Source organism: Charadrius vociferus, unplaced genomic scaffold (assembly GCF_000708025.1).
Source record: "Charadrius vociferus isolate BGI_N301 unplaced genomic scaffold, ASM70802v2 scaffold444, whole genome shotgun sequence".
NCBI classification, from domain to species: domain Eukaryota; kingdom Metazoa; phylum Chordata; class Aves; order Charadriiformes; family Charadriidae; genus Charadrius; species Charadrius vociferus.
The window spans coordinates 2001656-2018074 of NW_009648242.1; the positions used below are offsets into that span (position 1 = coordinate 2001656).

The 16419-nt window shown below is 36.7% G+C and overlaps 1 protein-coding gene across 1 annotated transcript; it reads right to left on the bottom strand.

Annotated features, from left to right (window-relative positions):
• Positions 1–1083: 1083 nt before the first annotated feature.
• TMEM170B (transmembrane protein 170B) lies at positions 1084–6880 on the bottom strand. The gene is made up of 3 exons (XM_009884197.1): positions 6870–6880; positions 6451–6656; positions 1084–1534 (listed from the first exon to the last, which is right to left on the bottom strand). Exons 1-3 carry the CDS (start codon positions 6878–6880, stop codon positions 1404–1406), a joined length of 348 nt encoding a protein of 115 aa, XP_009882499.1. The 3' UTR covers positions 1084–1403.
• Between the last annotated feature and the right edge of the window lie 9539 nt (positions 6881–16419).

Consider the following 16419-nt stretch of genomic DNA (forward strand, 5'->3'; position numbering starts at 1 on the left):
AGAGCGAAACCTTTGAGCAATTTATTTTTCCTGTCAGCATTAAAAGCTGATTGCTGAAAAGCATCCAGTTGAGGAAAGGTGCAAGAGATCCCTTATTCCTCCTACAGAACTTTGTGTCCTTTAAATTATGCATTTCATAAAAAATTAGTACTTAGACTTAAAATTTCTGTTCACTCCAAAACATTCACACTTAAGACATTTCACATGCACAACACTACTGTCCCTTTTAAACTAGAAAAGCACAAACTCTACTGAAAGCTAAGTATTTGAAAGTTCCAGGTATCTTAATCTTTCCAAAGATACAAAGTGTTCAGAAACAAGGTAGTAAACACATTAATGCTGCCCCACTTCCAAACTTTTGGAGTATAGTAACTATTTTATTCAACTCAACATTTTTGTTTGTTAGAAAACCAATATATCATTTTTTTAAATCCCTTTCTATTTTTCTCATAGGTATATTCTCTTAAAGTCTGCTATATTTGTGTGTTCTTTAAAGAATACGTGTAGGGTTAAGAGTCCTATCAGTGCTTAAACACAGAGAGTTTATATGCAAAAAGTAACCTTTCTGAGGTGTTCAGAAGGGCTGGTAACTATCTCTGTGTTTAAGACAAAATAATTTCAAGAGAAGCATCAATTTAAGATTTGTTTGTGCATACACAACAGATTGTATTTAGTAACCCTCATACAGTCTCCATAAACTACTGAGTTCTGACAAGCTAAAACCATGAAGAAATTATGTTCTGAGCTTCAGAAAACTGCCATGAGCCATTTTACACATAATGCTAATTACATCAGGGTTGCTAAAGTTGTGGTTCTTAAACCCCATCAATATTATTCTACATTTCAAAACAGACCTAACAGTTGCTTTGGATGCTGAATAAGAATATTCAGCATTCAAAGAGATTCTGCTAACACAGAAGTCCGTTCTCTCGCCGTTTTACCTGAATTCAAGTAGAATGTATGTTCACAGCATTCTTCTATAATTACAATTTCAAAGCTCACCCAACCAACAGTTTAGAATTAAACTCCGAGTTTGGCACATGCAGCAATTTTCAGGAGCGTCCCTTTATTTTATTACAACACTGTTAAGAACAACAATCCCATCACCAAGCATTAACCTGACTCGCAGCTATTCAAGGTGCTTTATCTCAACTTCGCACGCATGGATTGCACCTTGCCTGTGACTGAGGCACATAAGGCGCAGTGCAGAAGTACAACAATTCAGACACTAGAGGACAGTCTGTTCATTTGACTGAACCTCTGGAGTTGTAGTGCAGGTTCCACATAGCTTCCTTTCTCTTGCGCTAGAATTCAAGTTCTTCAGTTGATGAATCCACTTTCAGGAAGCTTCTCTTCAGATTAAAGATTTCTTTAGTTGATTTCTTCCCCCTTCTACAAAAGTCTCAAAGCGTTGCAAGAATTCTTGAAAATGAGATAATTAATGTCAGTACTGTCTGTCCAACACCAAAGACAAGAGCTTCTAAGGGAGCCATATTCTTTCCTGCTACTCTGTAAATTCCAGCTACTGCAGCACCTAAGAATCACAAGAAAAACAATGATCAAATCACAGAAAAAGCCAAGGTTGAAATACATGACAAATGATTTACTGTGTCTATGCATGAGCTATTTATAGAATATTACCAAACACTGTATTACTTCATGGCATTACAGAATTATTAGCTTTGCTTGTATGTTTCTAGTTATTTCAGTCCTTCCCAACTGAACCAGATTAGCTTTTCCAACACCAGTTTGATTTAAGAAAATTGAATCATGCTGTTTCCCTGTAGACATCTTCAATCTTTTTTTGTTTTTGCCTTCTGCTAATTTGAAAATGTATCAAAAAAAATCCTCTAAAAATTGACCAAGTTCTAAGTGTGGTTTAATATTGCTCGTATAGTCAGGGAGAAGACAACAACAGTAAAACTCCTAGTGTCTATAAAATAACTGTAAACACATGTTTATCAGCTTCATTGAATATTTCAGTTGAATAACCTGGTCATATTATGTCAGTTTAGTTTTGTCTTAAGTTAATAAATTGTTATCAATTGTTTAGCAAATCAAGCAAAACACGAAAAAGATCAAAGTATCACATTGTTATCCATGAAGGCATATGAGAGGAAATTTTTAACCAATGATTAGATTTTGAATAACAACACATTAAAAATTAAGAGATCGTTTTTCTTGTGCAGTTCTGTGAAAATTCCCATTTCAAGTATAACATCAAATGGCCAGCATAAACCAGAAACAAAATACTGCACTGTAGAAAAAGCCAGGTGATACTAACTCCCTTCTACTGTCTTTCACATACTGAATTTGTCACATGCATTTGGAGAACAAAAGTCAGAGAGCAAGTGTATAGCTGTTACATCTTGGAGCAAGCGCCTCAGAAAAAGACAAGTCTTCATATCAATCAGTCAAAAAAAAAAAAACAACAACATGTTAATGACAAATAACATTTGGTGCTCAAACAACTACTGAGCCTTTTAAGGATACTAAAATGTTCATTCAAAAAAGGAAATACAGGCTTGTATATAGCTGTGTCCATACATAAAAAATTTACTCAATCCAAACCTAAAGAGTTGACTTAGAATGAAGCTTTTATTTAGTATTTTCTGAACTGGTGTTTTCTGTACAGCGCTTGCTTTCCTTGACTGAAGAACAAACATTAAGTTTATTGTCCTTTATTTCAGAATGAACATTATTCCTGAAGACCAAAACACATAATTTAATTATAGACCTTTAGATGCTATCTAATCATAATTAAATGCTTTCAGAGATCACAGAGGCTTTTTCAGGCTCAAAGAAAACTGAAAAGCCACCACAATTTTTTAAATAACAGGCAAGAGTTAAAAAAAATTGGAATTTTCTTGTTTTTGCAGTCACTAACAGGAATAGTCTGCTGAAGTGATCAAAAACCCATTAGTGACACAGAAACACATTAAGTCCCAACAGATTTTCTGAAAGTACAATCTGTATCTGAATTGTCTGACATCTTAAAAAAGTAACACCTCGTCTCTACAAAAATTTTAGAAAGAGTAGAATTCGCTAATAATTGTGACCATAACAGTATTTACAAACATTATTGATCACACTTTTAGGTAAGTTTGGAAGGGTTTGTTTTGTTGGGTTTTTATTATTGTTGTTTGTTTTTTTTTTTAAAAACAACATACCCTGTACAATATATTTTGTCAGAAATATCTCACCAGAAGGCTAGCCTTATGGTATTTCACTCAGATATCTTGCATAAGCTTTTCCCTTTGTTCCTTGACTATCTGCTCTCGAAATATGAAAGAGATCCTTTAAACTGAGCCCAGTACTGACACTAAAATTATTTTGGTGATTGAACTCTCAAAGTGAATTCAAATCAGCCAAATTGAGATACCAGAATACAATGCTGTTAATCAATAACAGAAATTTTTGGCTTCTTCACAAAACACTGAGATATTCTGGAAAATATCAATAATAAAACCATAAAAATTTGGTGGTTTGATAATTATGTATTTATACTCAAATAACAGTGTGCAATACAGCCTGTAATGCATAACCCAGCACAATTGGCACAAAGCCAAAGTATACTACAATATGCTCCCAATGAGGAAAATAAGAATATGTCACCAAACAGGAGTGTGCTTGGGGAAAGGAGGAAGAACAGACCCTTCTGGATGAAATACAGCTAAAATCCTTGCCTGACACTTACCTGCTTTTCATTTGGGGATTTTTGGGAGGTGTTTGATTTTTTGGTGGAGTTTTTGGGTAGGTTGTTTTTGGTTTTGACACTACCCAGTGCTATTTCATACATTTTTTGGTACCTTTTTTTATAACCATTAAGTTCCATGATTTTTCAAAGCCTAGAAACTGAAGGGTTTCTTGCTCTTCTATATGCTGGTAAACAGATCCCAGCAGGCCAGAAAGCTTGAAAAATCTACCTGAGCAAAATTAAACTTGTATTATTTAATAATCTATACTGCATTCATTCACCTACACAAATGATGCAGAGAACTGGAAATACAAAATGGAAGTCCATTTGCTATTTCAATTTCTTAAGCACTGGACCAGGCATATCCAAACAACTAAATACTTCAACTTGCACCCTAGTTTGCAGCACAATAGCTATCAAATATCCTCTCTTTAATATTTTGTCCCCATAATTTGTCTTCAGAAGGCCCCTTCAGAGTTTCTTTCAGTATCAAACACCACACTTCTGCTCAGAAAGTAAAATACCTGAAGGTAAAAGTATTTGGCTATCCAAGTTGCAATGCTTTGTGCAAAACTTTTGGGAACCACACAAGGACTCTATAGTCTAAGCTTGCAGAAATTCTCTACTGAATTTACACAAACACAGTACTGCTTACTTATTAAATGTTTTCACCTGTAAAATTGGATGCTAAAGATACAACTGTGTTGCTCCTCTTTTTATGCATAGATAAAAGACAAAGTACTTTCATTTGAGAAACATTAAACCTGAACCTTCCCGACCACAGAATACTGTAAAAGTCTCTGCTTGGATATTCCAGCATCACATTTCCTATCTTCACTTTTTCAGAAATGGTCATACATGATGGACCTTGTAACAGAGCTACTGCCATTTTAATCATAGGACAGAAATCAGTATAACATCTAATGCAAGGCACACAGCTGGTTCCACCCCACCTTAGCAAAAGAAAAAAAAAGAGTTATACTGAACTATACTGTTGTTAAATGATGGACATTCTAGACTTGAGAGCAGTTAAAACAACAATTTGATGAAAGTCTTAATGAAACTTTTCATGAAATTTGCATTTTTATTTAACCTTGAAAACCAACAGGCAAGAAGGACTTTCAGTAGCAATAAGGAACAATCTGTCACAAATCATCCATGAATGTGTCCAAAGCTGAAATGATACCACTATTCTGATAATCTGGGCAGTACACAGAAAAACGGGAATGAAAGGCAGCAAGGCTTGTCTACAGTTTAAGAGGTCACTAGATGTACAGTTCCTTATCCTCAAAGGCCTTTCAAGTTAGACCGTCTTGTCAATAACACTGAAGATCTTTGGGCAGAAACTACTGCTCAGGTTAACATAGGCCCCACTCAATCCATTGATTTTAATGTTGATAACTCCTTACCTGTTGTTTCAGACAATGAAGCACAAGCTCCTTTCCTGTGAAAATAATATTCACTATTTCACACCCGTCCCCCCGACAGGAAACTCACCGTGTTCCTATTTCCTTGGGAAAGCTACTGTAGCTTATTTATGAGCTAGATAAAAGTAGCTGGATATGATAAAGCCAAAAACTGAATAAAGTGTCCTACTGATCTGTCGGCGTATATTTCAGTAGTGACACAGAAAATGGAATTTCTTAGGAAACATGGAAAACCAGCATCTGATACCAATAACTGTAGATGAAAACAGCTAAGCAGCATTTCCTCAAAATTATCTTGGCAACATCACTTGTTTGCCATATTTGGTCAGGTGTAACACTTCTGCACTTTATTACATAAAATGCTTCTGCTTTCTGCAATGTTTTAATGACACAGGTTTTAACTATAGCTCTGTAAACCTTTCAGCATGCTGCTTTGACAGAAAAATGGTTAGTGTCTTCTATCTGGATACAACATCAAGAAATAAAAACAAATGTCTGCACGTATCTTGAGTGCTAGGCATTAGACTAACATGATAAGAAATTAACAGATGTCCTTGCCAAAGAGCATTTTACCTAGAACAGCATAGCTTTTGGCGGGGAGAAGCATGTGGGGGGTGGTGGTGGTGGGGTGGTGGGAGTGTTTAATGGCCATCCTCCCTTTTTCCTCCCTACCCCAAATAAAATAGAAAGGAACATTCTGGCCAAGCCAAGACTGGAAAGTTCTTTCAAGTCCACGAAACAAGTGTAACTTCTCCAAACAAATGATTTTCTTAGCTATAAATCACTACCCACATTGCACCTTTATGATCTTTTAAAAGAGCAACATCATCTTCAGGTGCAATTTAAAAACCTCCAGCAGGCCCAAAGAAATGAGCAGGAATTCAGCCTTGCCACCAATGGAATCGGGACCTCATTTCCAAGAGAAACTCATGGCTTTATGAGTACTAAGCAGTGATCTTGATCAGAAACCTTTGACAAAAAGTCTGCAACAAGTATGGTAGGACAGGATTGCTCTTCCTGATTCCTTAAAGATATTACCTGCTGAGCATACATACACCTTTCAAATAGCTTGGTACCCAACGTTTCCAAAATGAAAGAGTAGGATGATTTTTGCACTCTTCTAACAATTTATAGTAGTTTTATCTTTACACAATAGAAGAGCAACTCAGCTGTCATTATCATTAGGATAGCTATATAACTAAGGCAAAATCCTTAACAAACAATTAACAAATCACTAAGAAAGAGGTGGGTTTTTTTCTTTTTGGAAGTTAGATGTAAAATAAGGAAGAAAGAAAAAACGAAACAAACAACAAAAGACAGACTTACTGGTTATCATTGCTCCAGTTATAGACCCCAGAAATCCAATGCTGACCACAATGACAGAGATAAGCCTCCCCTGCCTATGCCTCTGCAGCATCACAAACATTAATACTCCCACAGCACCATGGACAAAGAGAGAGGAGAAGAGAGCCCAGAGGAAAACCCAGTACCACATCTCTGAAAGAAAGCAGTCAAATAAAGGGTTAATATTTCTGAGACAATAATTTATAAGTAAGAAACTTTAAAACATTGCATACAATCAACAGTAAGAGAAAAGTAATACCGATTTCCATCTTAAAAGGAATCAATGTGACAACACCAGCACTTTCCCCCTTTCAGCAGTCTATCATAAAGGAGTCATTCTACTATGACCAAAAATTATAAAAAGGATTGAGGCACAATTCTTGATTCAGATATATTATTACAAGAAGTCCATCGTTCTTTTAATGGTTTCTGTAAACAATGTTAATTGCAATTTCTTCCTAGGTATTGTAACTACTCCTGAAGAATGAAGTATTCTCTGAAACAAAGACTGAACCAGGAAAAAGTCAAGAACTGTGGGCTTGTTTGTGGGATTTTTTTGGTGTGGGTTTTGTTTTGTTTTTTAATTATTTTTATTTTTACAAGAGACAGCATCAAGTAACATCAAATGGGAAAACAGATTAAAGACTCCAATTTATCTATCTAGGATCTGTAATACAGTATTCTATCCAATTAGTTTCAAAGGCAAAAATAAAACCACCCCAACTTTAACAAGAAATTCTAACACATCTAAACCCTTGCTTCTAATTCCTTAGCACAGAACTTCATAGAGATAGGTAGTCACTACTAAATTACTAAGCACAGAAAAGAGATCATGAAAATGTGCGGCATACAAACATTTCCCTTAAGTATGCCAGCCATGATCATTACCTTCAAAGAAAAGAGCAGGAACCATCAATGAAGCTACATAAGAATGCAACAAAAGGGAATTTTTTTTTTTTTTTTTTTAAGTCAACTACAATGTGTATACATCATCCCAGAACTGAGCAAATTGGGGCACATTTTCTTGGTCAACATAATCCCATGAAACTGTCATTAATTCAGAGGTTTTGATGCAGTTCCCCCTCAAAAGAAGAAAATAATACAGCTTCTTTACAACAGCAGGATACTTATTGTTTATGAGGTGAGCCAGTATTATTGCAGCTTGACACACATCAGTCATTTAAGCAGAAATATTACCCAATTAGTTAACTTAAAAATACTTAGCAGCTCAAAGAAAACATACTGTGAAAGGATGGTGAAAAAGAATGGTTGCTGGACAACAACCACAGTCTTTTGAGTTCAACGTCAATATTGTGTGCATACCCATAGCACAAATATAGGTTAAGCTTTTTCATTTAGCAGTGCTTTGAGAGAAAACTCAACCTTTCCCCTTTCATACAGGCATAAAAGGTAAAACTACATCACAGGACTTAAAACTGCTCTAAATTATGGTAAACAAAAGGCTCTTGTAGGAGACCATCAAGGAAGCTGGGTGGTAAATCTACACTCAGTTAATACTAACAGTTGTAGTTCAAGATGTAACTTCTGAGTGCTTGGATATACGCACATATTTGTTGAGAGTGGCTCCAAGCAACCCTCCTCAGATCCTCCATCCCTTTGCCTCTGGCCCCAAGTTGGGTCTCAAAAATCTTTGCAAAAGGATAATGATCACAGTACTGTTCTCCTAAGTGTCTTACCACTCTCAGAAGCTACTGTGACAGAACAGTGGCAAGAGTGCCAAGTAGCCACTCTACAAATACCTGACAAACTTCCTCCACCAACATTAAGAAATATGGACTGACTGCTGATCTAACCTGCCATGGTCATGGATAGTATGGGAGAGGAACACCTCCTGCAGTCCTAACAGGCCTTGTCTGTTACCAATGCATCTTGGGTGTTCCCATTGGGTTTTTTTCTAGTTGAAGCAAACAAGCAAGGACATTAACCAAAGGATCTATCAATACAGAACCTGGCAGTCCTACTAGACCTACACTTTGACTGTAGGTAAATAAGCCTTAGGAAATGGGGGAAAAAGTTTACTTTCCTGCAAACCTAAATCACATACAAATTTGGTCAGGAAAACCCTGTCAGGCAGGAACACTTCATTCTTCTAGTGTATATAGGAATAGCTACCAGGGAAAACCCTTTCATTGAAAAAATGCCACAAAATCAGATTCCTAACAGCTCAAAACACTATTATATCAAAACTATAAGAACTAAGATCCTGTCCCATGAGGGACCATTTCCTTGAGCACCAAGTAGGCTGTTAGCTGATAATAAATTTTAGATGTATGGACTGAGCAGACTATAGTTCAGCAATAGACCGAACAAGTTCTCAAGTCTAAACTGCTTTGTCAACACTGGCAGTGAAAAAACACAATGTCTATGTTCCACTTGACCATATGAATAACCATGAAGAACAAAAGTTAGAGAGAAGAAGTCTAATATGGGAATTAAGCATGTATTTAGAAGGCAAGGGCAAGCATTTCCTTGCTTGCAGGTGTTGATCTCTGAAGACCTTCAATCTCAGAAGGTATTATGTGCATATCTTCGATCTTCCATTTTATTCCTCCAGCATAATGTGGTTGAGCCCATCTCCAAGATTATTCAGAGAAACACAAAACAAAACTGCTGGCAAGTGAACGCACTGCTGAATGCGCCATTTCAAAAGATAACTTGTTCTTACACAGAAGATGATTTGCCTTGTTTGCCAGTAAATGCTGCAGTGGAGATGCTACTTATTTTTTGGACACAGCACCCTTCCCTGCAATTAAGTCCATCACACAATTTTCATACCACTCAGATTATACCAACATGCAAAATACTCAGTAAAAGAGTAGCTTGGATCATCAGGACGGAGTGCTTACAACGTTCTTGATCCAAACTTTCATTTCTCTTTACTAAGATGGATGCAAGAGAGAAAACATCAACTACCAAGAAAAAGTGAGTACCTCTTGCAATATTACTAGAATAAAGATAACCCGATACCCCAGTGATGGACTATGAGAACACATATTTCAAATCTGCAGTTGAAGAAAAAGCTTGATTCTTATGTAATGTTATGACAACTGCAGGCTTCCAAGATTGCCAAACACTCTGTAACTTCACCAACGGTGTATTGATTAGTATTATCCCATCATGTCTTCCACAGTCTAAAAATAAACTCTTGGAAGGTGTGCTGTTATGGATACTGAATTCACGCAGGTATCAACTGGTTTCACAAAACTGTATCAGAATGAGAAACTTCTCCCCATTTAACATGAAGCCCAAGAACAGAAGACTTAGAGTTATTTCAGGTGAGAAGACACCTGCGATTATGGCAGCGTGTTCAGCAGCCAGTTATTCTGAAATGAACGACCAATAAGTAGGTAGGCTCTGGGGAAGAGAAGCAAAGCTCTTGATATTGTCTCTCCGTAAATGTATCTGAGGGACCGTCCTAGCAAACTGAAAACTGCACTTTCGTTCTCTCTTAAAATGCCATTGCAGATGAAAAGCTTGAAACTGGACCAAGGAAGTTTGTTGGAATCTCACTCAGATGCTGTCATCACCTGTAATTTCCACCGAGTTTACTAGGTACTGCATTACCTTTTAGGAAATCAGTGTTTGTGGTCATTGTCAACCCTCACCAGGTGGAAAAGGGAGCAGACTTCCAGTCTTAACAAGACTTATTAGGATGACTGTATTTTCAGAAAAAAAAAGGAAGACTAACTATTCCCCTGTAACTAAGAAACCAAAAATATTTACAAACCCTTACACAACAAGATAACCGCATGGTCAGCAACTTTCTTAGGTCTTATTTACATTCCCAGTAAGGCTCAAGGAAAGTTACCATCACCCCTCACTTCATATTTAGGGCAGGAGACATGAAAATAGAGCCAGTCCCAAATACCCTGTTGGATAAAGGAATATGAACTTGAGTTCTTTGGTACACATTTTCTTCTCCTACTCCTTAAAAGCAACACACAGTGAATGCATTCACAAGGAAATTAGAGAACATCCAGAACCATTCCTTGTTGCACATAAATGCAGCTGTAGCATTTAAAGAAACCAGTTGTAAATCATCACTTCACAGAGGCTTATGTTTCCAAGTCAAGAGCATTGTAAAGTCATTGACATAAGAAACACAGGTACTGTTACACATACCTGCAATAATCCCGTACCTTCTTATTATAAATCATTCATAATAGCTTATCATTTCACCAAACTGACTGTAAATGCTAAAACTTGTAGATATTCACTTCAGAGCAGTTGGAGGGAAGGGAGGTGGAGGGAAGCAACACCTTCACATCCAGCTGAATATAAGAGGAAGGAAGGACCAAAAATTTGTTTAATTGGGAAGGAGACAGAAGGGGGAAGTGACAGGTGTGAGCTGAAGGGTTAGGGACATAGGCCTGCAATATTCCTATTTGCAGAAGGCAGGCTGCAGAGTGAAGGACACAGCAAGCAGTTGAGGACTGGTTAACTGTCTTTATCCTGTAACCAGGCAAATTACTTATAGACCATCTTCTATTTAGAGTTGCTTTTTATTTGGGGAACTCCATCAAGTACATATACTCTAGATTATCCACTCTCAACCAATTTACAGATCTAAATTTGTTAAATGAAAGCAGCTGAAAAGCTTTTATTTACCAAGTTACTAGACAAAGTTATGAACAGAGAGACTAGAGGAATATTTTTGTCCTCCCCCTCCCCTCACACACATTCTTACTAAAGATTCTTACCTGCTGCAACAAGAACTAGATTTTAAAAGAGAAGGAAGTAAAGTCTCCCTGACCAGGAAACAAAATGCAGTTCTGCCACTTCATCTTCTAGTTGGAACTATTCTAGTATCTACCCTCAGTACCAAGATACCTCCAATTTCCTAGAGACTTTTTTTTTTAAATAGTTGATATTAGCAAGGAACAGGCAATAATGTCTATTGTTGCAAAACGAAGAAAGAGGAATAATCACACTACTCAACAAATATTCTGGGATGATAGCTTACCTAATTGTCATACAACTGTAGCATTTTAAAATCTTGAAAACTTGATCACACAAAGCTTTTTAATCATTGATTTAGATCATACCTTTCTCTTCCAAAGCTGGCTTTTGTAGTGAGGTATTCAATGAAACACAGCAACATTATTTGCCATAAAACTTATACAACATACAAAATTGGAGCCATTTATAATCATAATTCATGAACCTTTCAGCACAATCATCTTTGTCATGTTAAAGTAGCTGTTAAACCTGAAAGATCTGTAATTCAGAGAATCATATCAATTGTCTATTTCACTCAAGTGTTTCTTGTTCTTCAGCTTCAGACTACACATTTAGTAAGTGACTGCATATTTATTAGCAATTCTTCTGAACACAAAAATTTCGTTAGATTCCTGAGTAGGCATCATCCACTTTGTTAAATCACCATCTCACTTCATTAAAACATCATGTCAGTGCTAGAAGCTGAAATAGGACAAATCTCTTTTGAGCACCTTCCATAGGAAAGGCAGGAAGAGTCATCCTTTCTTATCCTCCTTTATTTATCCCTTTTATGCCTGGTAGTTCAATACACTCACTTATTTACTTCTGGTCATTACTTCGGCCAGAAACGAAGATGACTGAGTAAGCTGTTTAACATGGATGGATGGGTAAGGAGTACAGCCAACCTTTTAAGCACACTGGAGGATGCTTCAAGCCCTATAAACCCAGAGGACAACTTAGTCATTCTTTCCTGACAGGTTGAGGGCAAACAACTTAATGCAGAGGAATTTCTGAGTGGAAGAGTTTGAAGTTCACTAAAATTCACTATCATCTAACTCCAGAACCACAATGAGAGATGACCCTCAGAAAAAAGTGTGCTAGAGTAACAATGAAAAGCAAAGAATGGGTTGATGTTGACACTGACTTATGCCTCTAGAAAACAGAGAAAGAGAATGTGGACCTCTGGACACAAATGGTCAAGACTGCTTGTTCAAAAATAACCAAGTAGTTGAAAGATTCGCAATATCTATAAGGAGGGACTGAGACTGAAGTATCATAAGGACGTGCTGGTACAAAAACTATTTGTATCCTATATACCGATTCATACTTTAAGAGGTATAAACTTACCTACATGATCATTGTTGCTACCTCGATAAAAAAAGCATGCCATCAAAAAAAATCAGTCTTTGTCAAGCTATACTAAATACCTTGCTCTTTTGATGATGAGCTGCACATATGGAGTACTTTGCTGGTATGGCAATAGAGACTTAGCTTAATCTGGCAGAGAGCTCCAAATACTAACATAGCCTCGGGTTATTAGTCACGTCCTCATAGTGCTACCCTAAATAGCTATGAATAAAATAAAACTTTAGAAAGACCTCCCAGCTTCCTTTGCTTGACCCTAAGAAAGTTTCAGAGCTTAGTGTATCCAGATTACTTTAAGTAGCCAAAACACAACTTATTTTTATCAAAACTCCACAGTTGCCAAAGGAACGCACTGACAGGGAACAAGGAAAGATCCAGTACTTACTTGCTTACAAGCTTAATTACATCCAATCTCTGGCACAAAATCCAGAGCTTTTCATATAAGGACAATGAGATCCACGTTTCAGGTTTATTGAAAAATCTTAACAGTCAACCACTATGTTAAATCCTGTCTTCGGTTTATGTTCTTTTCCACTGGTTTTACTTGGGTGGGGTTTTATTTTCTACCAGAAAAGCTGCAAGGCTCAAATAACCTGTAATTCGTATCCTCTTACTCCGGTAAGAGTACTTCTTTGTTAATTTAGGTATTTATACATACCATCGATACATATCATACATACATTATTCTTATGTACTACATATATACATTATACATATTGGTGTAGGCTTATACAGCCATAAAGATTAGACTTGAGATTAGAAAAAGAGTTTTAAGCATGGTACGGTTTAGAATAACATTCATATAACTTCCAACCTATCAAAACTTGAAGTTGCACTGCATCAACAGCTTTATCTTGGGCAAGTAAAAAAAAAGCTAAGTCAACACACAAAGTATATAAATGCTAACATATGCAAATATTATCTATATATATGAATACACTGTCCTATTGACAGTCAGCATCAGTAAACATGGAGTACATCTTCAGCAGTTTTCTTTTCCACTAGAGCTTAGCTTGTTTTGTCAGATGAATAATGATTGCCTATAACATTTCATAAATCAAGACTGATTACTCCAAAAGAAAGTATCTCTCGAGAGTCTAATCTACATGCAGCATACCACTATTAGCCAGAGTTAAGTCAAGCAGTAAGTATCTGTGCTGCGAATACAAAGATACAAGTTTAAGTCAACAAGGTAACACATGTTGAAATTTGAATTAAGAAACTGTATAATGTTATATTCCTGTAGACTTATAAACTTAAAGCACTTAGTTAAGAAATGTCAGTATATTATACCTGCAAATGTAACTCAGCTCTTCACATGTTACAGTATTTTCTTCATCACTGGGTCCTTTCCTTAATTATTGTATTACCTGGTATTGTCTAAGTTATCAGGACTATACTGTCAAATTGTTGTTTGGAGATGCTAACTTCTTGCTGCATTAAGTAGGAGAGAAGCCCTTGCTGAAGGGCATTTAAATCATAAATTACAGACTCAAAATACAGGATAGGGGACAAAGACATACTCCAGACAATCAGGGACATACGATTACAGGATGAAGCTTAGGAAAAAACAAAATAACAGACAGGGAGCATCTTCTATATGACACCCATCATCTCTTAAAAATGTTCACTTTCAAATTCAGGAGTTATCACTGTCCAGAACTTTAAAATTACAGACTTTTATTTCAAAGTATATAAAAACAGTTATGGAGTCTTCAGCTCATCACCTTAGGACACTGGGGGTGTGGGGAGGAGAAGGAAGATGACTCACACTTTAGAAGTCATATAGCACAACTCTGCAAGCAGTGACACCAAGACGACGACATTCTCCCACTATCTCCTCAGTGGCTAATATAAAACCCATTCAGACCAGAAGCTTACATCTTTGGAACATGCGATAACTTGGACCAGAAGCTTAAATCTTTAGAACATGCAACAACTAGACATAAACAAAACATTTACATTGGTTACAGGAAATGTAGAAACATTGCTGAGTTCTTCATTGTGGAAGTAGCCTTTAAACATAAATATTTATTTTAATGGGCACTCAATGGGATGGGTTGTTTCAGTTCAGATTCAGCTATTATCTGACTTATTCTTGTAAAACCTAATCTATCACTAACTCTAAAACACAACCGGTATATATAAAGGGGCTGTTCTTGGGATTTGCTGGAATAACTGCTATTTGTTAACATAAGTTATTATATTAAAAACAAAATCCTAAGATAGAATCAGTAACACTGTATCTTACATAGAAGATTTTAAACCCAGTGAAAGTTATTAACTGTCAACAGTCCATTCAACACGTCAGGTTATGGCTATAAGGACAACCTGCATTTAAGCACCAAATCAGAAACTAGAGTGCAACTACAACTGACATTCTCCAACAATATTACAATGGATAAATAATTCTTTTCCATATTCTATAAGTTAAAAGGAGCAACCATTCCACACCAAAAATACCTAGTGCAATCCTTCGTTATATTGCAAAAGCACTAAGAAACCCTGTTTTGCTTACTTAACAGCACTGAATTTCATAGGAATGCCTGTGTTGCATAATGCTCTAATAAGAGAAACTTTATAGTGGTTGTCTGGCACAAATAAAAGTTAAATCTGTTACTAACTTTTTCCTTTAAAAGTACAAGATGTATTTTTATACTAAGTATGCAAAAATAACAATTCACAAAATGAGCTGAGAGACACACATCTTAAAAAGTTCATAGATCAAATAAAAGATAACTGTATATAACCTTTTTTATTACATCAAAAAGTATTCTGGAAGTTAAGAGAACAAGAAAGATGATAAAGCTTAAGATGATCACTTTCTGTTTGCTACAGCCTCTACTTCAGCTTCATCTCTATTTTCATCATACTTCTACCTTGAATAGATTAAAATAAAATAATCTATCAATCATTAATATAGGGGGGAAAGATAGCATAATACTCTTTCATAAATATTCAGAACGAACCTCCTTTACTCAACATTTCCCACTAATCTGTCACCATGTAATATATCCCTATACTGAGTAAATTCTTTCTACTTCGTAACATCTCTGTTATTGACACCAAATCCCTGCTTATTTAGAGCTGGAAGCCTATGCTTTTCTTTACACCTGGGAAGAACAGGCAATTAGAAAATCCACCTCTCTGCTATATGCCTTGGGTCTCACAATAGTCCACACCCATTTTTCAGCATAAGACTGAGCAGACAAAAAGCAAGTTCTTGCCAAAGCTAGCTAAAAGTTCCCCTCTCTTAACTGAGGACGAAGACCTGACTCTACTTTGGTTCACACATTTTTTTTCAGAACAGCTCAGTCTTTAAGAATCCCTGATGCTTAAGATTTGTCAGGAAACATCTGCCACCTCATTACCTCCCACAGCTCTCACTGTCCAGAGGTATACTCAGGGGTATGTGTGTCCCTGCTTCTCACATTCTCTTTCACACTGAGTTTTTTTTATAGCTCTCTGTCAAATGCCAATGAGCATATATCCACAAAAAAAAGCACTCCCCCAAACATACTCCAGCCTTCCAGACATATTTATACATTCACACACACTTTCTACAACCCTTTACTCACCGGCAGGTACCTATCAATTTGCGCATATGCACACACACCTTATGCCATTAGCCTTTTATTGTGCATATACATACAAAAGCGAGCACGGTCCTCAGCCCCTTTACTCGGGCAGGCGCACCACAGCTCAGGTGCACACACCAGTCCTCCCAACACCCAACCCTCTCGTTTTCCTGGACTTCCCAGCCCCACACCCAAGCAGACACCCACAGCATCTGCGTGTAGGCACACACACACACACACCCCCCTCGGGCACACGAACACCAGCCCT